Source organism: Macaca nemestrina, chromosome 4 (genome assembly GCF_043159975.1).
Source record: "Macaca nemestrina isolate mMacNem1 chromosome 4, mMacNem.hap1, whole genome shotgun sequence".
NCBI classification, from domain to species: Eukaryota; Metazoa; Chordata; class Mammalia; order Primates; family Cercopithecidae; genus Macaca; species Macaca nemestrina.
In genome coordinates this window covers 176310738-176334795 of record NC_092128.1, presented here as the reverse complement: position 1 = coordinate 176334795, position 24058 = coordinate 176310738, and the positions used below count along the sequence as shown (strand labels likewise).

The 24058-nt window shown below is 45.2% G+C and overlaps 2 protein-coding genes across 9 annotated transcripts in view; both read right to left on the bottom strand.

The window, feature by feature from the left end:
* Positions 1–13136, bottom strand: part of LOC105472706 (interleukin 10 receptor subunit beta) — a 55742-nt gene extending 42606 nt beyond the window's left edge. For 3 of the 4 annotated variants that reach the window (XM_071095639.1, XM_071095637.1, XM_011726213.2), the window contains exons 1-3: positions 12990–13136; positions 11016–11139; positions 3441–3598 (exon numbers count right to left, since the gene is read on the bottom strand). In XM_071095639.1, the coding sequence (XP_070951740.1) occupies positions 3441–3598; positions 11016–11139; positions 12990–13038 (331 nt within the window). In that variant the 5' untranslated portion in view covers positions 13039–13136. Of the gene's footprint in view, positions 1–3440; positions 3599–11015; positions 11732–12989 lie in introns of those variants that run through there. The other variant, XM_071095638.1, reaches the window with a different exon arrangement.
* A 310-nt stretch (positions 13137–13446) lies between these two features.
* LOC105472707 (interferon alpha and beta receptor subunit 2) overlaps positions 13447–24058 on the bottom strand; it is a 36117-nt gene continuing 25505 nt past the window's right edge. For 2 of the 5 annotated variants that reach the window (XM_011726215.3, XM_011726214.3), the window contains exons 8-9: positions 18824–18954; positions 13447–16861 (exon numbers count right to left, since the gene is read on the bottom strand). In XM_011726215.3, the coding sequence (XP_011724517.2) occupies positions 16151–16861; positions 18824–18954 (842 nt within the window). In that variant the 3' untranslated portion in view covers positions 13447–16150. The other 3 variants (XM_011726216.3, XM_011726220.3, XM_011726219.3) reach the window with 3 other exon arrangements.

Sequence of the window (24058 nt, the reverse complement as noted above, 5' to 3'; positions counted from 1 at the left end):
GCTAAGGAGGATAGTTGGATTTAGTTGCTTTTAAAAAATCTGATAATCTTTGTCTTTATTAATGAAGTTTAGTCCACTTATGTTTATTGTGGTTTCTGATACATTTGGAATTATTCCAGCTGTATTATTTTGTATTTTCTATAATAATTTCTTTTTACATTTCTATTTTATGTTTTTGGTGTCTTCTCCTCCTCTCTCTTTTTCCTGCTTTTTGTTGGCCTAAATTTTATTTTCTTTGTTAGGATGGAAGCTACAGATGGCATCTCTATTATTTTTAGTGGCCACCTTTACATGTTTAACATATATAATTAACCATATATATTTCCAACAAAGTCTAAAGCTGTTTCCCTTCTGAATGCTCTTTTTTTTTTTTTTTTTTTTGAGACGGAGTCTTGCTCTATTGCCCAGGCTGGAGTGCAGTGGCCGGATCTCAGCTCACTGCAAGCTCTGCCTTCCAGGTTCACGCCATTCTCCTGCCTCAGCCTCCCGAGTAGCTGGGACTACAGGCGCCCGCCATCACACCCGGCTAGTTTTTTGTATTTTTTTTAGTAAAGACGGGGTTTCACTGTGTTAGCCAAGATGGTCTCGATCTCCTGACCTCGTGATCCGCCCGTCTCGGCCTCCCAAAGTGCTGGGATTATAGGCTTGAGCCACCTCGCCCAGCCCTGAATGCACTTTTACTAGATATTCATGTGGCTGGCTCCTTCACTTCATTTGGGTCTTTGTTCAAATGCTATTTCCTCAGAGAAACTGGATCTTACCATTCTATGCAGAAGCGCAGCTCCCATTACTTTCTGTCCTATTACCTTGCTTCAGTCTTCTTGAGAACCACAGTCACTACCTATCATATAATATGTATCTATTTATTTATCATCTGTATTCCTGATTAGCACATATATGCTCCATGAGGGCAAGGATTTTGTCTCGTTCATTGTTGTAGCTTCAGTGCTCCGAATGCAGCTGTTACACAGATGTGCTCAATAATAACTATAGAATGGTTCATAAATGGTTCCGGGCAATCATGGTGTTTGAGTTATGTCCTGTATTCTTCTTTGGTTGCTGTTACTTTTTCAGGGCTGTTAATGGACCTGCTTCTACCATTCTAAAGTGCTCGTCTGAAAACCAGACAAGAAAACTTGTTGGAAAACTTTGCCAAAGCAAGTATAAATAGGTTATGCATGATGGCTGGAAGCACTTTCCTATAACTAAAATGTATAGACTTCAAGAAGCAAATCTCCAATATTGGGTAGTAGTTGCTAAGAGCACAGATACAAGAGCTTGGGTCTGAATCCTGGCTCAGCCACTCATGACCTGTATGACCTTTTGACAACCTGCTTAACTGTGTTGTACCTAGGTTCTAAAGGGAACTTCCATGGATGGGAGCTAACAGAATTTGGGACAAGTTAGGACATGTAAGCCAGTTAGCAATTATAGGAGCAAAAACTTGTACTTTTAACTACTGTGAAACTGACTTTTCTGTTCATCTTTTCTTTGTTTTTGTAAATGTACCGTTAGAAAAGAGAATCTACTGTAATCCCAGCACTTTGGGAGGCCGAGACGGGCAGATCACTAGGTCAGGAGATCGAGACCATCCTGGCTAACACGGTGAAACCCCGTCTTTACTAAAAAATACAAAAAAACTAGCCGGGCGAGGTGGCGGGTGCCTGTAGTCCCGGCTACTCGGGAGGCTGAGGCAGGAGAATGGCGGGAACCCGGGAGGTGGAGCTTGCAGTGAGCTGAGATCCGGCCATTGCACTCCAGCCTGGGCGACAGAGCCAGACTCCGTCTCAAAAGAAAAAAAATAAAATAAAAAAGAAAAAATAATCTAACTTTGATAATTTATGGTTCCAAAAGTAAGACGTTTTTACCCAGGCTTGGGATGGAATTGAGGGAGGGAAGAAAGGCATCCTAGCCCTCATTCTCTATCAGGGAGGATATAATTGTAGGGGTCATGGGGGTCCAGAGCAGGGACTGGCATGAAGAACCTCCCCATATAGAGACAGTTCTTTTTTTGAGACAAGACCTCACTCTGGTCACCCAGGCTGCTGCAGTGCAGTGGTGTGATAATGGCTCACTGCAGCCTTGACTTCCCAGGCTCAGGTGACTCTCCCACCTCAGCCTCCCAAGTAGCTGGGACCACAAGCACACTTCACTATGCCTGGCTATTTTTCTTTCTTTTTTTTTTGTAGAGGCAGGGTTTCCCCATGTTGCCCAGGCTGGTCTTAAATTCCTAGGCTTAAGGCCAAGCGTGGTGGTTCACTCCTGTAATCCCAGCACTTTGGGAGGCTGAGGCCGGTGGGATCACTTAAGGTCAGGAGTTCAAGACCAGCCTGGCCAACATGGTGAGACCCTGTCTCTACTAAAAATACAAAAAAATGTAGCTGGGCATGGTGGCAGGCACTTGAAGTCCCAGTTAGTCAGGAGGCTGAGGCACAAGAATCACTTGAACCCTGGAGGCAGAGTTTGCAGTGATCTGAGATTGAGCCACTGCACTTCAGCCTGGGTGTCAGAGCAAGACTTTGTATCAGAAAAAAAAAAAAAAAAAAGAAAGAAAGAAAAGAAGAAAATTCCTGGGCTCAAGTGATCCACCATCTCAGCCTCCCAAAGTGTTGGGATTAGGAGATGTGAGCCGCCGTGCCTGGCCAGAAACAATTCTTTTAGTGCTTTTCTCTGTGTGAGTTTTGAAGGGCTGTATGTGAATTTTGTGAATCAGGTTTTTAACCTCTAATCTTCTTTACTCTCTCAATTGCTAATACATGGTTTAATTAGTTTTTAATTCCTGATATTCTAAATATGCTCATCTCATATTTAGGGGCTCTGGTGGTCACCATGACCCTCCAAATCTAACCTGGGAACAATTTTTTTTTTTGAGACCAAGTCTCGCTCTGTTGCCCAGGCTGGAGTGCAGTGGCGTGATCTAGGCTCACTGCAATCTCCGCCTAACCTGGGAACAATTTTTGATGCTGACCAACCAGTCTGATCCAACCCACCTGCCATCAGCTCTGTCCCTCCCTGTCCTTCGCTCTGGGCAAGTTGGCTGTCTGCATCAGATTTTCCATCTCTACACCTGCCTTCATTCTTTTGCCTATCATGTTATATTTCTTTAAGTCATAATTCCATACTGACTTTCTTCCAGAAAATTCACCACAAGAATCCTTCCAGAACTTCTTAACAGCACGGGCCCAACATATGCACATCCTTGAGGCACTGAAGGTGTTAGATTTATATTTAATCGCTGCATTGATGATATGCCCATCTTTTTCTGTCTCTCCCATGAATTTCTTAGGGATACAACTCTCTTTATTATATTCCTTAAGCTCCTTGTGCAAGGGCATCCATTTGTGGGCCCTCAGAGAATTCTTGTTGATGGACCAACCAATGTGGAAAAAAACAAGGCAAGATGATGACATTACAAAAAAAGGGAAAACAAAATGGCTTACTGTCATCCACAGGACAGAAGGTGATGTTTACCCAGTCTGAATGCTCATCTGCAAATTCAGCCCTGACTCTCAAGGTGTGGTCACCATACTTGGAAAGACTTGAGAAATCACATTCCGTCAAGGTAGTACTCGTGCATTTATCTTGGAATATCCTATAACTACACAATCAAAAAGATAGGTCAATCAGGAGAGTTCTAACTTCAGTCTCCCTGAGGCTGACTGGTACTTAATTTGGAGGTTGCGCGGGGGTTGGGGGGAGGGTGCGGGAGTGGAAACTGTGTTAAACATAGAAATAGGTGTCTTCAAAACAGAATTTCTCAGAGACTTGAACATCCTAATGACTACATGCCTCTCCAAGGGGTTGAGTATTCAGCATATTTGACCAAGACAGCTTCCTTCCTCGATTATGTATTTTTGAAAGCAGGGGCATGTGATTTATGAGACACCGAATAAAGATTTACCAAAATAAAGATATTACAATGATTTTCAATAAAGTCATGCATAATGACATTTCAGTAGATGACAGACCACATATACAATGATGGTGCCCTAAGATGATAATACTGTATTTTTACTGTACCTTTTCTATGTTTAAATACATTGAGATGTACCCATACCTCGTTTTATTGTGATTTGCTTTATTGTACTTCACAGATGGGGCATTTTACAAATTGAAGGTCTGCGGCAACCCTGCACTGAGCAAGTCCACTGGTGCCATTTTCCCAACAATACATGCTCACTTCATGTCTCTAAGTCAAATTTTGCTAATTCTCACAATATTTCAAACCTTTGCATCATTATTATATCTGTTATGGTGATCTGTGATCAGTGATCTTTGATGTTACTGTTGTAATTGTTTTGGGGACCATGAACCACACCTATATAAGTGAAATTAATCAATAGATGTTGTGTGTGTCCTGACTTCTCCACCCACTGGCCACTCCCCTGCCTCTCTCCTTCTCCTTGGGCCTCCCTATTCCAAAAGCTGCAAATGATTAAGCTTAGTGAGGAAGGCACATTGAAGGCCACAACAGGCCTCTTGGGCCAGTTAGCCAAGTTGTGAATACAAAGGAAAAGTTGTTGAAGGAAGTTTAAAGTGCTACTCCAGTGAACACATTAATGAGAAGAAAGCAAAACAGCCTTATTGATAAAATGGAGAAAGTCTCAGTAGTCTGGATAGAAGATCAAACCAGCCACACCATTCCCTTAAGCCAAAGTCTAATCCAGAGCAAGACCCTGACACTCCAATTCTGTGAAGGCTGAAAAAGGTGAGAAGCTGCAGAAGAAAAGTTGGGGCTGGACACGGTGGCTCACACCTGTAATCCCAGCACTTTGGGAAGCCAAGGCAGGCAGATCATAAGGTCAGGAGTTCGAGACCAGCCTGACCAACATGGTGAAACCCCGTCTCTACTAAAAATACAAAAAAATTAGCCAGGCGTGATGGCACACTCCTGTAATCCCAGCTACCCAGGAGGCTGAGGCAGGAGGATCACTTGAACCTGGGAGGCAGAGGTTGCAGTGAGACGAGATTGTGCCACTGTATTCCAGCTTGGGCAACAGAGCAAGACTCTGTTTCAAAAAAAAAAAAAAAAAAAAGAAAAGTTGGAAGTTAGCAGAGGTTGGTTCATAAGGTTTAAAGACAGAAGTCATCTCCATAACATAAAAGTGCAAGGTGAAGCGGCAAATGCTGATGTAAAAGCTGCAGCAAGTTATCCAGAAGATCTAGCTAAAATCTAGCTAAAATGATGAAGGTGGCTACTCTAAAAAACAGATTTTTAATGTAGATGGAACAACCTTCTATTAAGATATCATCCAGGACTTTCATAGCTACAGAGGAGAAGTCAATGGCTAGCTTCAAAGCTTCAAAGAACAGGCTGACTCTTGTTAAGGGCTAATGTAGCTGGTGACTTTTAAGTTGAAGCCAACACTGGATTACCGTTTTGAAAATTTGAGAGCTCTTAAGAATTATGCTAAATCTACTCTGCCTGTGCTCTACAAATGGAACAACAAAGCCTGGAGGACAGCACATCTGTTTACAGCATGGTTTACTGAATATTTTAAGCCCAGTATTAAGACCTACTGCTCAGGATAAAAAGTTTTCTCTCAAAATATTACCTCTCATTGACAACGTACCTGGTTCCCCAAGAGCTCTGATGGAAATTTAAAAGGAGATGAATGCTGTTTTCGTGCCTGCTAACACAACATCCATTCTGCAGCCCATGGATCAAGGAGTCATTTCGACTTTCAAGTCTTATTATTTAAGAAATATATTTGGAAGCCAGGCACAGTGGCTCATGCCTGTAATCCCAGCACTTTGGGAGGCCAAGGCAGGCAAATCATTTGAGGTCAGGAGTTCAAGACCAGTCTAGCCAACATGGTGAAACCCTGACTCTACTAAAAAAAAAATAACAAAAATTAGCCAGGTGTGGTGGCACTACTTGGGAGGCTGAGGCAGGAGAATCACTTGAACCTGGGAGGTGGAGGCAGCAGTGATCTGAGATCATGCCGCTGCACTTCAGCCGGGGCAACAGAGTGAGACTCCATCTTAAAAAATAAAGTAAAATAAAATAAAATAAAGAAATATATTTCATAAAGTTATAGCTGCCATAGATAGTGATTTCTCTGATGGATCTGGGCAAGGTAAATTGAAAACCTCCAGAAAGGATTCACCATTCAAAATGCCATTAAGAACATTGGTGATTCATAGGAGGAGGTCAAAATATAATATTAACAGGAGCTTGGAAGAAGCTGATTCCAACCCTCATAGATTACTTTAAGGGGTTCAAGACTTCAGTGGAGGAACTTAACTGCAGATGTGGTGGAAAGAGCAACATAACTAGAATTATTAGAAGCAGAACCTGAAGATGCGACTGAATTGCTCCAATCTCATGATAAAACTTGAACAGATGAAGAGTTGTTTCTAATGAATGAGCAAAGAAAGTGGTTTCTTGAGATGGAATTTATTCCAGTGAAGATGCTATGAACATTGTAGAAATGACAAAAAAGGATTTAGAATATTACATAAACTTAGTTGATAGAGCATAGCAGGGTTTGAAAGGATTCTAATTTTGAAAGAAATTCTTCTGTGGGTAAAATGCTACCAAACAGCATCTCATGCTACAGAGAAATCTGTCGTGGAAGGAAGAGTTAATTGATGCAGCAAACTTCATTGTCATCTTATTTCAAGAAATTGCCACAGTCGCTGCAACTCAGCAACCACTACCCTGATCGGTCAGCAGCCATCCATATCAAGGCAAGATGCTCCACCTGCAAAAGGATTATGACTTGCTGAAGGCTCTGATGATTGCCAGAATTTTTCAGCAAGTATTTAAAAATTAATCTGTGCACATTTTTTTAGACATAATGCTATCGCACACTTAATGGACTACAGTATAAACATAGTTTTTATATGCACTAGGAAACAAAAAAATTCATATGACTTGCTCTATTGTGGTTTTAACTTTATTATGGTAGTCTGGAACCAAAACTGCCTTAACTCTGTGGTATGCCTGTATACAAATACCATTGTGTTACGATTGCCTACAGTACTCCGTACAGTAACATGCTGTACAGGTTTACAGCCTGGGGTAATAGGCTAAACCACATAGCTTAGGTGTATACTAGGCTACACCGTCTAGGTTTGTGCAAGTACACTGTATGATGTTCACACAACAAAACTGTCTAATGATGCACTTCTCAGAATGTACCCCAGTTGTTAAGTGACCCATGACTGTCCGACCTATAAATTACTGTCATTGCAATTACTCTGGAAAAATTAAAAAAACAATTTATCAGTCTCAATCAGAACACCAGCCCCGGCCACAACCACTAAAGGGAGCATGACAGAAAGTGAAGTGGAAGAAGAGATGACATTTGGAAATGCCTGTTGGATGCTAGGGAAATACAATCTCTTGAATCTAAGCTTGCAACAGCCGAGGAGGTATAATTGGCTGCACAGGATCAAAGGAAGCCCAGGCTCTCATCCTGCAAAAAGTGAGGAGCTGGGCGGGCTCATAGCTCATGCCTGTAATCCCAGCACTCTGGGAGGCCGAGGCAGAGGATTGCCTGAGCCCAGGAGTTTGAGAACTGCCTGGACAATATGGTGAGTCCTTGTCTCTATAAAAAATCAAGAAATTATTTGGGTGTGGTGGCATGCACCTGTAGTCCTAGCTACTTAGTAGGCTAAGGAGGGAAGCTCGCTTGAGCCTGGGCGGTAGAGGCTGCAGTGAGCCGTGATCGCACCACTGTACTCCAGCCTGGGCAACAGAGTGAGACGGTCTCAAAAAATTTAATTTAATTTAATTTAAAAATTTATAAAATAAAATTAAAAAGTGAGGAGTTATCTGATTGGTCCCCCAAGGTATCGTCTGGTGCCAAAACCAATTTGGTTACTCCCAGAAGTGATGATGAAAGTGATGGTGACAAAAATAGCAACAGCCAACATTTGTTAAGTACCCAGGGGTCAGGAGTGGAGAGTCTAAGAAATCTGCCCAACTGAACTCAGATCTGTTTGACTTCATAGTCTAAGGTAGCACACCACACCTTACAGCATTCTTAGTGATACCTAGAACAATCCCTTGCAAAAAGTAGGTAGAGATCATTGGGATCATGCTATTTTTCACTTAATATACCACAAATATTTGTCAATCAATCATTTCTTCACGGCTGCTTAACATCCCATCATTTGGAAAATCCAGCGGTCGTTTCATTAATGGGGTTTTCTCACATGTGGCCATATTTTTTTTCCCTCCCTCTCTTTTTTCTTCCCTCCCGCCTTCCTTCTTTCCAACTCAAGTCCGGCTAATTAAAAAAAAAAAAATTGTAGAGACAAGGGACTCTTATGTTGCACAGGCTGGTCTTGAACTCCTGGCCTCAAGTGATCATCCTACCTTGGCCCCCCAAAGCACTGGGATTACTGGTATGAGCCACCACGCCTGACCCATTTCCTTCTTTTAAACTAATGCATCAACTGTCCAGCATGTGCAGCATTTCAAAAGTTGTTTTGCAATAACTTCTTTTTCACTAGGTTTTTGTTTTTTTTTTTAAATTTTTTGAGATGGAGTCTCACTCTGTTGCCCAGGCTGGAGTGCAATGGCACAATCTCGGCTTGCTGCAAACTGTGTCTCCTGGGTTCAAGTGATTCTCCTGCCTCAGCCTCCCAAGTAGCTGGGATTGCAGGTATGCACCACCATGCCCAGCTAATTTTGTATTTTTAGTAGAGATGGGGTTTTGCCATGTTGGTAACGCTGGTCTCGAACTCCTGACCTCAGGTGATCCACCCACCTCAGTCTCCCAAAGTGCTGGGCCTTCACTAGGCGGAGGCTGCAGTGAGCAGAGGTCGCGCCACTGCACTCCAGCCTTGGTGACACAGTGAGACCCAGTCTCAAAGGAAAAAAAAAAGGCCAGGTGCGGTGGCTCACACCTGTAATCCCAGCACTTTGGGAGGCCAAGGCAGGTGGATCATGAGGTCAGGAGATCGAGACCATCCTGGCTAACACGGTGAAACCCCATCTCTACCAAAAATACAAAAAATTAGCCAGGCATGGTGGCGGGTGCCTGTAGTCCCAGCTACTCGGCAGGCTGAGGCAGGAGAATGGTGTGAACCTGGGAGGTGGAGCTTGTAGCGAGCCCAGATTGTGCCAGTACACTCCAGCCTGGGCGACAGAGCGAGACTCTGTCTCGAAAAAAAAAAAAAGGAAAAGAAAAAAACCCAAACAAACCCAAAAGCACAGCATAGAACAAAAAAATAAATAAATAAATAAACTACAGGGGAGACAGAGAGACAGAGAAGAAAGTTAATTTTCCACAGTAAAATCTCTTGGCTATCCAGACTGAGTAGAGAAAGCACAGAAAGCTAGTGAGAAAGCCAATCAGTGTTCGAAAATGCACATCAGGAAAAAATCAATTTAGAATATGCCCTCCTTCAATCCTTGGGACAGTTGACAGTACTGGACTATGGGCTGTAAATCAGATACAAGTATTGCATGAATGTAAAAGTTCCTGAGCTTCTCACTGTACTATGTGATGTAAGAGATGATCCTTGTTCTTGTGAAATACACACTGAAATATTACAGCACAAAGGGCATGAGAGAGAAAGAGGAAGGGAGAGAATGTGACCAACATTAAAAATTGGTGAATCTGAGCCCGGCATAGTGGCTCATGCCTGTAATCCCAGCACTTTGGGAGGCCGAGGCGGGCGGATCACGAGGTCAGGAGATCAAGGCTGGCTAACTCGGTGAAACCCCGTCTCTACTAAAAATACAAAAAATTAGCCGGGTGTGGTGGCGGACAACTATAGTCCCAGCTACTCGGGAGGCTGAGGCAGGAGAATGGCATGAACCCGGGAGGCGGAGCTTGCAGAGAGCCAAGATCACACCACTGCACTCCAGCCTGGGTGACAGAGACTCCATCTCAAAAAAAAAAAAAAAAAAAAAAAAAAAAAAAAAATGGTGAATCTGGTTGTAGGCTATCTGGAAATTCTTTGTATTCTACTTAAAATTTTGAAATGTTCTGTAAGTCTGGAATTATTTGGAACTACAAGTTAAAAAACAAAAGCCAGCAACGCATAGACAAGGACTATCTTATTCATCTTTCTTCTACTTCTTCTCTGATGTAGCAGACCTTGGGGATTTTTGTGAAATGACAGCTGGATCTGGGACCAAATATCCTCCTGCCTCATTGAAGGACTTGTCTATCTTCGTATGTTTCTGAGTCACATAGAAAGCAGGTGTGTTGGCTTGTCAGCCTTGGGCCTCCTGCTGCTGTTTGCGCCTGGCCTAAAGGTGTGTCACCTGCAGTCCAGCATGTGGCGTATGGTGGCAGGCTGCCAAGGGAGTGCTGGCACTGACTTCCTTTGCCAGGCATAGGGAAACATTGATAGGCAGGAGAGGTAGAGGGTGTTCAGATCGCTGCTGAGATGACCGTCTAGGGTGACACTCACTCTTACTTCACGGCGCCTGCTGTTGGCAGAGAATGGGGCTTTTAACAGTCAGTAGCTGTCTTACTTTTAATTTCAGGACGAAACCACGGAGAAACTGAGTGCTCATTATGCAAATTATGTGCATCGCACAGCACTGAGGCATGATGCTATAATCCGTCGGGGAACAGGTGATATATGGTAGCAAGGGGCTTCCTGACTGCTTTGCATATCTCAGTTTCTTGGGTAGCATCCACTCAACATTGTTGACTTCTAGCAATACTACTCATACCTGGAGATGACAGCAGTGGTATTTTTCTTTTAAAATATATCAACTGTGACAAACAAGCTAGGATCTGCACAGCATGAGGTTACCACTATGGCTGACTATATCTACATACACATAACATGTCTATATCTGCCAGCAGCCCTGTGATCAACATTCAAATCACCAACCATCACAACCACAAAACCTAAAAGAGGAAAGGTGGCCACCAGAATTTCCCAGACAGAAAAAAGCTGGCAGGGAGGCTCCCTGAGGGCTGTCACAGTCACATGGTGACGGTAGTCAGACTCCCTTCCTCCTGTGGCCCAGCCCAGTAACCAGCCCAGGGCCGACTCCTCTGGTGCGTTCCTGCCAATAGTGAGGCCAGACCCACCTTAGGTACTGAGCTGTGAAAGTCAGGTTCCCTTTGGCAAAAGCAGGTGACTCCCACTGTAGAATGTTCTTGAAATTAACAGAATTCATTCTGACATTTTCAGGAGGTGGTACCATTCCTAATGCTATGAAAATATGAGAAAAACATTTACAACCTTTTTCCTCAAAACAGATGCCCATGAAAAGCCCACATCCCGCACTTGGTTCTCTTCTATGGTGAGGGAGGGAGAGAGAGACAGGTTGGCTGTGCTGAGGAGTCTAGATTTTCTTTGAACAGCCATGAGGAGAAATTTCTGGAGAGGCAGGAGGAAAGTGGGGACAGACAACGGAGCCCTGGATTTGCATGGTGGCAGAAAGGTATGAGGGGGTAGACTGGGGTACATGGATTTCAGATATATTTCCAGAGGTAAAAACAAACTGGAGACTTCCTGATACATTTGATGCCTAAAAGCTGAGGTCAATGTCCATTTTGGGCTTAAGCAGGGGTGCCCGGATTGGAGCTCAGCTGGGGAACTGACGAGTCCCATTTGAGCTGCATTAGGTTGGAGATGCTGGAGAGACGCTGAAGTAGGAATGTCAGGGAGACAGTCAGATGAATGAGCCCAGAGGTCACACCAAGAACAGATTTGGGCTAGAGACAGAAATTATTTTCAAACCTTTTCATAGAGAATTTGGAACCTGGCCAGGCACAGTGGCTCGTGCCTGACATCAGCTCTTTGGGAGGCCGAGGCGGGTGAATCACCTGAGGTCAGGAGTTTAAGACCAGCTTGGCCAACATGGTGAAACCCCATCTCTACTAAAAATACAAAAATTAGCCAGGCATAGTGGCGCACACCTGTAATTCCAGCTACTCGGGAGGCTGAGGGAGGAGAATCGCTTGAACCCGGGAGGCGGAGGTGGTGGTGAGCCGAGATCAAGCCATTGCACTCCAGCCTGGGTGACAGAGCAAAACTCTGTCTCGAAAAAAAAAAAAAAAAAAAAAGAAAGAAAGAAAAAAAAGAAAGAAAAGAAAAGAAAAGAAAATTTGAAATCTACACGCAAGTAGAAAAGTAGAAGACTATAATAAACCACCACCCATCACCCAACGGATACCAAGAGAGATATAAATGTGCGAGTCATGGGCCTATAGCCCGGGTTTAATGCCAAGGTTTGGCTGAAATCCCCCAAAGGAACAGTGCCGGGGGGAAGGAGAGAAGAGGCCTTGGGCTTCACAATCAGTTGCATAGACACCCGACAGAGCAGGAGGGTCCCAAGCAGAGACAGCCTGACGGGTAGGCGGGAAACCGGAGGAGTATCCCGGAAGGCCAGGGAAGAGTTCATGAGAAAGGAGGGAGGTGACCATCGTGTTATTGGAACCTAGGCAGTCAATTTAGAGGACAGAAAAGGTTTCAATGGATTTAGGTTTAGAAGCCATGGGGGGCTCTGGGGGGCAGAATCCAGATTTCAGGGTGCTCAGGCCTGAACCGGAAGGAGGGGAGGTGCAGCGGGTGATGGGAGGCACATCTGTAGGGAGGGCTGGCACTGAGGTGGGCAGACTTGGGGTCGGGGAGGGCTGTCAGAGCATCGGGGGCTGGTGGGGGCCTCCACTTGAACTGATGGTCTCCAGAAGGGCCAGATGACAGCCACGGTGGGATCCTGGGTCTTTCGGGGAAGCTACTTTACTTAGACGCCCGCCAGCAGAGAGCTGCAGGAGGACTGCGAGTTAAAAGACGCCGGGAGTCTCCCCCTGAGTTTAGGGCCCAGACGGTCTGTAATCCGGGTGCGGACGGGGCTTCCTCCTGTTACAGATCTCCGGCAGCAGCAGCCTAGCTGTGTCTCAGCAGCCGGCCGTGGCGTTTGCATCTTCTGTCCCGAGGTCCCGATGGCCCGACCGGGCACTTAAGTCACTTTCATGGTGCCCAGGGATGGGATTACGGGTGGCATCTCGCGGGGCCTCCCGGTTCCCAAGCGCGCCCCCTCCCCGCGGACCCCTCACCTGACACCAGCAGACAGCCGCCCAGCCAGCTCCCGAGGCTCCGCGCCATGGACGGGCGCCGGGGGTGCCTCGGCTTCCTCCAGGCACACGACCCCCGCCAGCGCCTGAGAGCGCTCGTACGCGGTCGCTTCCGGGAATCAGCGGAGCGGGGCGGGGAGGGGCCGGGCGGGGAGGGGCCGGGCGATCGGGCTCCTACCCCGCTGCAGGCCCCGCCCACCAGCCCGGGTCCGCCCGCGAAGCGCGGGGCACCGGCTTGGCAGGTGCACACGAGCAAGAGGAAGGGAGCCTCGCAAACTTTGAAAGTCGCCGTCAAGTGAAATAAATACCCTACAACACCAACCCAGGACTGAGATCTGGATGCTGGAATGACGGTGGTGGTGGTGGCTTTCAGTATTCCCCAGGTTTTGTCCGGAGCACCGGCACGCCCTCTCTTAAAGTCCTCTCTCCGCATAGGTGAGTTAAAAGCATTCCATCAGCAAATCCAGTTTGAGGGTCTTCTTTACCCTTCTCCTCTCCAGGGATAAACAACACAAAGCCCAGTCATTTTTACGCAAATAACTAGTTTCTTTCAGGGACTACTGAGAAAACGTTAATTTCCTCTTTTTAACTTGATGAGTGGTGAGATGGGAAAATCCAGAGCTGTCCAATGTCTTGGGTAATCTACAGCATCGCCTGATGTCTGACGCTAGGACACCACGTAAAGTCAAGCCAAGGGAAGTGAATGCGCCCTAGGCCCCTGCAGGCCACCAGGAAGAGCTAGAGGGAATTGGTGCAATTCTAGAGATGCCAGCAGGTGCACCAATCTGTGGCACACATACACTCTCCAGTGGAAAACAACTCAAGACCACACCAAGTTTGTATTAAAAAGTATTGTTGTATTACTTTTTACCAACCTCCAACCATTATACAAAATTAAAAATACACACACACACACACACACACACACACTCACAAACAGCCATAGAACTTATCCCAAAAGATCAACCCGGAAATCTTTCAGAATATGACAGATGCATTGAGAAGGCACAGAAATTGATTACACATACAAAAGGTCGCTTTCCTATGGAATTTCATTAGATTAAATAAGGTGTTCCCTCCTCACAGTCCTATCCTTTTGCGCAATCATATAAATAATCTAGTTAAAGTCCTTGAACTATGACTTGTATAATTTTTAGTTTTCCCCTTTTGAAGGGGCCTAAGAGAAAGGTTTGAGAAACCGGCTCTTGGGGGGTGGGGAGAGGTAAGGGGTAAGAGGGTCCTGTGCCTTTCATTCAACCTGGGAGTTTCTCAGGGTTGCAGCCTTTCCACCTGAGTGTTTATTCTTATACATTTTCTCATCTTTCTCCTGGGTTCATAGGATCCTGGAGATTACCTAGTCCAATCCTTTTGTTTCAGAAACAAAAAACCTGAGGCTCAGAGAGGCTAAGTCAAATGCCTAGGGTCACACAGGGCAACTGTGGGTGGTGGATCCTTGAGTCCCAGTCCTTTAAACTGGTTGCCACATGACATTCTAGAACCTTTCCCCCCAACCCCCTTTTTAATGACAGGGTCTGGCTCTGCCACCTAGGCTGGAGTGCAGTGGCGCGATCTTGGCTCACTGCAACCTCTACCTCCTGGGCTCAAGCCATTCTCCCTCCTCAGCCTCCCAAGTAGCTGGGACAACAGGCACATGCTACTACGCCCAGTTAATTTTTGTAATTTTGTTCGGTAGAGACAGATTTGCCATGTTGCTCAGGCTGGTCTCGAATTCCTGGTCTCAAGCAATACGCCTGCTTAGGCCTCCCAAAGTGCTGGGATTACAGGTAGATTGCTCCCAGTCAGGCTTCCCTTCCCCCACCCGCACCCCCCTAACCTGGCCTAGATTCACAGGAACTGTAATCACAGCTGACACACTCGATTCGGAATCAGCACAGAGAGCACTCTGAAAATTGTCAAATAGGGTCTCTGAAACTTGTATGTATTAAATAAGGTGTTCCCTCCTCACAGTCCTATTCTTTTGCACAATCATATAAATAATCTGGTTAAAGTCCTTGAACTATAACTTGTATAATTGTTAGTTTTCCCCTTTTGAAGGGGCCTAAGAGAAAGGTTTGAAGGTTCAAGATCTTCTCCTGAAGACCCTGAAGCACCTTTGCTCTCTTTTTTAACCTTAAAATATGGCACTCAGGTTTTTATCCCTCTCCCCGACGCCATGTTTCCTTTCTGTATTAGTCATGTGCCTGATCCTAGAGTCTGTTTTCCCCACTTTAACTGGGGAGGGCTGGACAAGGTGGAATTCCAAGTGCAGGAGACAGGATGTGACATAGGTGAGATGCCCACGGCTCACTGACTGAAACTTCGATGGCTCTTCCCTGTTTCCTTGTGCAGGGCCCCCCTTCTCTCCAGGGGCTCCCCTGGCTCTCCTCCTCCTTTCCTGCCTGCTTTGCAGCTCTTGCTACTATTTTCCTTTTCTTTCACTGCTCCCACCCTGGCCCAATTTATTTCCCAGAAATATCACAGGGCCAGCTGGGCGCAGTGGCTCACCCCTGTAATCCCAGCACTTTTCGAGGCTGAGGAGGGTGGATCACTTGAGGTCAGGAGTTAGAGATCAGCCTGGCCAACACGGTGAAATCCCGTCTCTACTAAAAATACAATAATTTGCCAGGCGTGGTGGTGGGCGCCTGTAGTTCCAGCTACTCGCGAGGGAGGCTGAGGCAGGAGAATCACTTGAACCCGGGAGGCAGATGTTGCAGTGAGCCGAGATCACGCCATTGCGCTCCAGCTTGGGTGACAGAATGAGACTCTGTCTCAAAAAAAAAAAAAAAAAGAGAAAAGAAAAGAAATATCATAGGGTCCTGGACCACCTCTGAAACCACAGAGAACCCTGCTCCCTGGTAAACATGATGCAGAAACATCTTAAGTGCATTAGTGTAAAGGGGAGGTGCACACGTGCTTCCTTCAAAGTCCATCACTTTGAATATGTAAACAATGCACTCAATGATACTATGGTCCCCATACTGGGAATCTGCATAGGTGATGCCACCTGGAAGAATGGAGTACCCTACAGTTCCCTACCTCTTCCCTTGGAGAACACTTGCAGATGATAAGGCAGCAAGTTAGGGTGCAGGGAGACAGAACCCTATAGGTGCTTGTCTGTCCAAGTTCATTCAATAGTTTTGGAGTCATCTCATTATATAACCATCCCCAAGGTCAACATCTGACTCAGAAGTGTCACTTTGATCAGATGGAGCATCTTCAGATTGCAGGCCCTCTGAAGAGGGGCTGGGAAAGGTTGGCTGTGTCCCTTCCCCACTGGCCAGCAAATGGCTTGACTGCACATTGTCAGGATCTTCTGGGTCAACCATCTCTTCCGGATGAGATGATACCATCAGAGGAGCTTCTTCTAAGTCGTCACTGTCCTCGTCATCAAGAACCCTCAAAAATACAGAGTTTAAATCCACATTGAAGGTAATTCTGCCCCCAGACCCCTCAGTGGAGCTGTAGTCCTCTTCGGGAAAGGGGTCCTGGAGCGGACTCTCTCTCCTCTCACAGGGCGCACTCAAGAGCTCCAACCGCTGAGGGCTGCACTTTGGCGTCGTGGGGAGCTCCACATCAACCTCAGGCAGGTCAGGCTCCTCCTCGGAGTCTGGGTCTGTAAACTGGGATTCTGTAGAGGTGGCGGAGGTCTGACCCAGAGGCCTCACAGTCAGTCCATGCATGGTATAGCCACCGCCACTTGTCCTGAGTGCTGCCTCAGTATCACTGTCACTTTCATCATCATAATTATAATCCCACACTTTCTTCTTTCTGTTGATGTAAATGACCTCCACTATATCCATGGCTTCCAACGGTGGCAGGTTAGGAAATGGGCAGGCTAAAAAGTTATGAAAATTCTTAAAAAAAGAAAAAAAAAGAGAGAGTCCGTATCAGCTATGACTGTTTGCTCTTTATTTTTTACACAATAAAACTTAATCACTGGGGCTCAGGGATGCACGCTTGTAATTCCAGCTACTGGGGAAGCTTAGGCAGAACGACTGTTTGAGCTCAGGAGTTTCAGACTGTAGTGCATTATGATCGCGCCTGTGAATAGCCACTGCACTCCAGCCCTTAGCAAGACTTTGCCTCTAAAAAAATAAAAAATAAACTTAATGAGATTGACTGAACGATGATGCAGATGACGATGATGATAACAGCAATAATAACAGCTAACAGTTACACCATTTGCTGGGCACGACTCTTGGTGCTTTATATATAATTTACTTTCCCTCACAATTGCTCTATGAAGTAGACTTACTATTCTTTTTTTTTTTTTTTTTTTTTGAGACGGAGTCTCGCTGTGTTTCCCAGGCTGGAGTGCAGTGGCACAATCTCAGCTCACTGCAACCACCACCTCCCAGGTTCAAGCAATTCTCTGCCTCAGCCTCCTGAGTAGATGGGATTAGAGGTGCCCACCACTACACCCGGCTAATTTTTGTATTTTTAGTAGAGACGGGGTTTCACCATGTTGGCAAGGCTGGTCTTGAACTCCCGACCTCGTGATCTACCTGCCTCGGCCTCCCAAAGTGCTGGGTTTATAGGCGTGAGCCACTGCGCCTGGCCAGGCTTACTGTTCTTATGCCCACTTTATAGATGAGAAAATGAGGCGCAGAGGTTAGGAAACTTGCTCAGGGTTCATGACTAGTGAGTGGGAGCAACTGCCTTTCAAACCAGGCAGGCTGCTGGCCTCAGAGACTTTGCTCTGACTGACTCCTCTTAACTTCCTCTCCTTTGGCTGCTTCTTTATATTTTTAAGTTATTTATATATTTTTAGAACTAGGGTCTCACTCTGTCACTGAGGCTGGAGTGCAGTGGTGTGATCACAGTTCACTGCAGCCTCCACCTCCTGGGCTCAAGCAATCCTCTCACCACATCCTCCTGAGTAGCTGAGACCACAGGCATGTGCCACCACGCCTGGCTAATTTATTTTTATTTTCTCTAAGAAGAGGTTTCCCTATATTGCCCAGGCTGGTCTTGAACTCCTGGGCTCAAGTGATCCGCCTGCCTCGGCCTCCCAACCGTGCCCAGCCCTTTTTAAATCTTTTCATAGGATAAATCCACTTTGTGTATATGTTCCACTGACGTAATCCAAAATAAAAAGACGATCCATATAAAAATGTTTATTGTACTATTCATCATGACCAAAGAAAGAAAGAAAAGGGAAAGAAAAAGAAATCCAAATGCCCTATAGCTGAGAAACGGTTAAATGAAAAATGGTATGTTAATAATAATGAAATTCTACCTGGTCATTATAAATTATAGGTGATGAAGTATAAAACAAACAAAAACACACAAACAAAAAAACATTGCTGGGCACGGTGGCTCACACCTGTAATCCCAAAACTTTGGGAGGCCAAGGCGGGTGGATCACTTGAAGTCAGGAGTTCAAGATCAGCCTGGCCAACATAGCAAAACCCTGTCTCTACTAAAAATGCAAAAATTAGCCAGGTATGGTAGCGCATGCCTGTAGTCCCAGCTACTTGAAAGGCTGAGGCATGAGGATTGCTTGAGCCCGGGAGGCAGTTACAGTGAGCTGAGACCACGCCACGGTACTCCAGCCTGGGTGACAGAGTGAGACTCTGTCTCAAAAAAAAGAAAGAAAGAAAGAAAGAAAGAAAACATAAAATGCACAGATACACTTACAACTGCAAAATATATATTTATAGGGATGGAAAAGAACTCAGAGTGAGAAAGCATTTTGGTTTTTATAGAAAATGAGATTTTCTTCTGTGAAAATATTTATATAAATACAAATTCTTAAGTTAAAATAAAAAACAAAGGTAGAAACAAAAAACAAAAAACAAAAAAAAACTACCTACCAAGACTTTGGGGAGGCTGTTTCTTAAGCATATATAACCAATCCATTTCAGTGTCACTATGGTGCTTATCAAGACCAACACTATCAAAAACACAGTAATTATTCCTCCTACTTTGGCAGATTCTGCTGATTCTGTTGATGAAAAATTAAATGACTTTAATTCAAAAAAATGCAATAAACAATTGCAGATGGAAATAAATGTACATTGGTCTGGTGTTACAAGGTGATCAAGAAACCAAAGGTTTGAAAAAACAGTTTTATATGGAGAAATACCGAAGACTGGAGAATAATCTAAGTGTGCATTTTTTAAACAATAACACAGACTTAGCTTTTAAAAGTAAAATTTCCTTCAGTTTCTGTTCTGTAACTGCACTGTCCAGTGGAGTAGCCACTGGCTGCAGTTGGCTGAATTTAAATGATCAAAATTAAATCGAATTAAGAGCTCGGTCTCTCAGTCACGTGAGACACATCTCAAACGTTCGGTAGCCACACTGGTTAGCATGCGCTGCGGGCAGGAAGAAGTGGGGAAGGAAAGTTTGCTTGAAAACAACCAACTGGGTCATTCTGAGGCTGGACTTTAGCCATGCCAGGGCCCCAAATCAGGGCTCTGCAGAACCCGCCTTGCTCTATTAACAGTTCCCCTTTGTTTCTCATCAAGATTCCTTTTGGAAAATTTCAACTTTCTGACTGACTATAGTTATTTTGCTGAAGTACGACCAGACTGAGAAATCAGTAGTTAAATCACTGAGGCTCTCTTGCACTTCCAGAAAGGTCTTCATTAGTATTAATCCTGGAACTATAGCCTCAGGCAAAAATAGATAGAGGGGAGAAAAAAGGAAATCAAAATGCATTATGTACTCTAAGTCTTCCAGAAGGTTAAGGAGTGAATAAAAAGACGTTCAGTAAACCCTTGCACTGCTAGGTAGCACAGGGTTCAAGAATCCACTCTCACCCCAATCAAGAGAGTGTGAAGGATTGTCATATCAATGACAGTTCCAGAATCGGATCTAGCCACAGAGGCACACCTTTACGATACGAAATTCTGACATGTATAGAGTTTACATTCTTGAAAGGGGTAATGTAAACCAAAATGATTTCATTGGTGAAGGAATGGCGTAATACAGAGATTGTGACTCACGTACCCATCCAACTTGCATATAACAGCTACACAGAACTCTATGTCATCTATCTAATAGGACATCCTCCAAACCAAATTGTGTAAATTGTAGTTAATATGCTAGAATAATATTCCTCAATTTGGGGTATTCTCATGAGTCTGAGAATTCTTCAGGAGAACTTAGAATTTTTGTTTGTTTTCAGCTTGCTGATAATCTAAAACATACAAATCTCACTTGTGGTCATGACAATTATACATGCATGCTATTTTAAAATATTCATATTTGAAAAGAGATGAATCCGGTCAATGTTCCTACTCAGAAAGGAGAAGCTGTGATGTTCTCCTTGGGTGTTACGGCTGTTAACTATCTTCTTCATGAAAGATGGGCCAGATCAACCCATCTTGGGAAGGAGAGACCAGGTCGCGTCTTAAAAATTTGGCCTTGGACAAACAAACCTGTCTGTCTCTGGATTCATTGTGGAGATATTTTAAACAAAAAATTAGAAACCTCACAAGCAGGGGGCTGAACTGAGCAACCGGGTTGGTAATATCTGATCACTATGATCTTTAATGGAAAAGAGAAAGAACTTTGTGAAAAGATTGGTGATGACTAATATCAGTCTCGTATAGTTCCTCCCATACTTACCTCTCTGGAACAAGCAAGGCTGCCCCTCCCCTGGGTGACTGCAGTAATCAGCCCAGGGGTCACCTGGTTCCTACTTCAAGGCATGTGGATGTTCCCTTTACATCCTAAGTCAGATCCCGGGGAGCAACCTGCTCACAACCTTCTGAGGGCCCCCATCTCTTGCAACGGCTTCTAACTACATCATTCAGGCTCCTCCATCCTCTCTGACGCGAACTATTACTATTCTTCCCTTGTTCAGTTCACTCCTGCCGTGCCGTGCCAGGCATATCCTGCCTCGGGGACCTGGCACTTGCTGAACCCCGCATATGGAACTCCCTCCCCGATATGTCTGCGTGACTCACTCCCTCACCCTGTGTTTCTTTCCCATTACCACTGTAACAAATGATGACAAAGTCCATGTCATAAAACGATACAAATATATTAATAGTTCTGGAGGTCAGAAATCCAAAATGGGTTTCACTGGGATAAAAAATATCAAGGTGTTGGCAGGACTGCACTCCTTCTGGAGGCTCTAGGGGAAAACCCATTTCTTTGCCTTTCCCAGCTTCTAGAGGCCACTTGCACTCCTTTGCCCATGGCCCCCTCTTTCATCCTTACTCTCTGACCTCTGCTGCTGCTGTCAGAGCTCCTTCTCTGCCTCTGAGTCTCCTGCTTCTCTTTTTTTTGAGACAGAGTCTCGCTCTGTAGCCCAGGCTGGAGTACAATGGCACCATCTTGGCTCACTGCAACCTCCGCCTCCCGGGTTCAAGTGATTCTCCTGCCTCAGCCTCCCAAGTAGCTGGGACTACAGGCGCATGTCACCATGCCTCACTAATTTTTGTATTTTTAGTGGAGATGGGGTTTTACCACGTTGGCTAAGCTGAACTCGAACGCCTGACCTCAGGTGATTCACCTGGCTCGGCCTCCCAAAGTGCTAGGATTACAGGCATGAGCCACGGTGCCCAGCCAAGATCTTCAATTTCATCACACCCACAAGCCCCTTTGGCATAGAGGTTAGTCTGTTCACGTATCTGGGATTAGGATGTAGACTAGACATCTTTGGGGGCCATTATTCTGCTTACCACATCTTCCTTGGGTCTTTACTCAAACGCTACCTTCTCAGGAACGCCCTCTCAGGCCATCTGTGGTGGATGCTGTGGGTGGCCGGCTCATGTCCCCTTTTCCAGTCAGTGCACACCCACTACTGCTGCTGCACATGTCTGCTTATATATCTCAGAGCTGATCCTTCTCTAAGTGACAGGTGAGGCCAACTGGATTTCCTGGGTGGAGTGGGGACTTGGGGAACTTTCCTGTCTTGCAAGAGGACTGTAAAATGCACCAATCAGGAACATTTTTGTCTCACAAGAGGATTGTAAAATGTACCAATCAGCGCTCTGTATAACACACCAATCAGCGCTCTGTAAAATGCACCAATCAGCACTCTGTAAAATACACCAATCAGTGCTCTGTAAAATGCACCAATCGTCAGGATCCTAAAAGTAGCCAATCACGGGGAGGACTGAAAAAAGGGCACTCTGATAGGACAGAAACGAACATGGGAAAGGACAATAAGGGAATAAAAGCTGGCCATGTCCAGCCAGCAGTGGCAGCCCCCTCAGGTCCCTTTCCAAGCTGTGAAAGCTTTGTCCTTTTGCTCTTTACAATAAACCATGCTACTGCTCACTCTTTGGGTCTGTGCCATCTTTAAGAGCTATAACACTCACCACAAAGGTTCATGGCTCCATTCTTGAAGTCAGCAAGACCATGAACCCACTGGCAGGAACCAACTCTGGACACATAAGGAATTGCCCTTGCCCAAAAGGGGGCTGCCTCATCTGGAGGCCATGCCATAGATCACCACCAGTAACTGACTGGCTGCTGACTTGAAGACATGGTTCATGCTTCAGAGAACCCCTTGGGATCAGGCTTAGCTGAGAGCCACATGCTTGCTTAATTTCTCTCTCCCCATCCCTACCTGTTCCCTCTTTCCCCTTCTCCTAAGATGCCCCCACCAATAAATCACACTTAAAAATGAATTCACATCCCAGGTTCTGCTTCTAGCAAATGCAAATCAAGACACTGTCCTATTAAAAATAGCAACCCACTCTCCTCCACCTGACATCCCCCTTACCTCCTTTCCTGCATAATTTTTTTCCATGGTACTTAACATACAATCTATTTTACATGTTGATCTTGTTCTGTCTCCTAATGCAATGTAAGCTCCACAAGGTAAGAAGTTTTTATCTGTTTTCTTCACTGCTAAATCCTCAATATCCAGAAAAGAATCTGGCTCATAAGAGGCCCCCAATAAACATTTGTCAAATGAATGAACAGAGCTTTTCCTTAGGGCCTAAATATTAATAAAAGAGCCACACAATTAATTTTAGGGCTTGACAAGGGGAAGGTGTTTATCCAGCTCTCTGGGCTAAAATCCCCCCATATCAGTCTGCCCTAGGATCGCAGTGCTTACTGCTGAGCCTATGTTAATGCTGGTCTCAGGCTATCCTTCCAAGACCCCTCACCATCCAAACCTGTCTGGTGTCTGAGTTTGGCTAGTTGAGAGTAGGTCAGATGGCAAGCAGAGAGTGGCAGAGGTCACGTTACCTGAACCTATTTGCTTCCTGAGTTTCAAACAAGAATTTGACATCAGGTACAGTATTTGGATAATTAGAGAGTGTGGCACTTGACCTGTCTTGGGTAATAATCAAAGAATGAGGGCTGACTCGATGTGCAGCATGACGTGTTCACACCAAGTAAAAATGGAATAACCGGAGAGGATGTTGTTATGTTTCACCTCGGTAGGTGAAATGGAAAAGAGTCAGGGGAGAAAGTGAGTCATCACAGAGTTCATCAGCCTTCAAGGAGCTTGTGCCTTCTCAGTCAGCAACACGTTCACCTTGGAACTGGGAACTGAGTTTCAATGGTAGACACCATCTGTCTACCAGGTCACTAATTTCAGTTTTTATTGTCTATAGGAGTTTTGTTTTTATGTAAGATCAATGATATAATAAAACATACATATATATCCAGTCTTTGTCCCTAGCTCCTGGAGCAGAGCTTCAAAAATCTGTGGAATTTCCTGAACGATAGGAGTGTCTTTTGTCCACAAGCCCCTTTTAGGGGCCATATATGAGTTTATGCTTGTGAGGCGACGGGGCGGGGTGTGGACAGTTCAGGATGAGGGCTGGTCCCTAGGAAAACGAACCACATATGATCAGACGGTTGGAACTGCCAGCTCCCCCATGTGACCTCTATCCAAGGAGGGGAGTGGGCTGGAGACTGAAATCAATCCTGCAGCCAGTAATTTAATCAATCACACCTACATAATGAAACCCAGTACAAACTGTGAACACCAAGGGTTGGGGAGCCCCCAAATTCATGAACATATGGATGCACAGAGAGGGCGGTACACCCTGATTCCCCAGGGACAGAAGCTCCTGCACTTGGGATCCTTCCAGACCTTGTCCTGTGCACCTCTTCAATGGCTGTCCCTC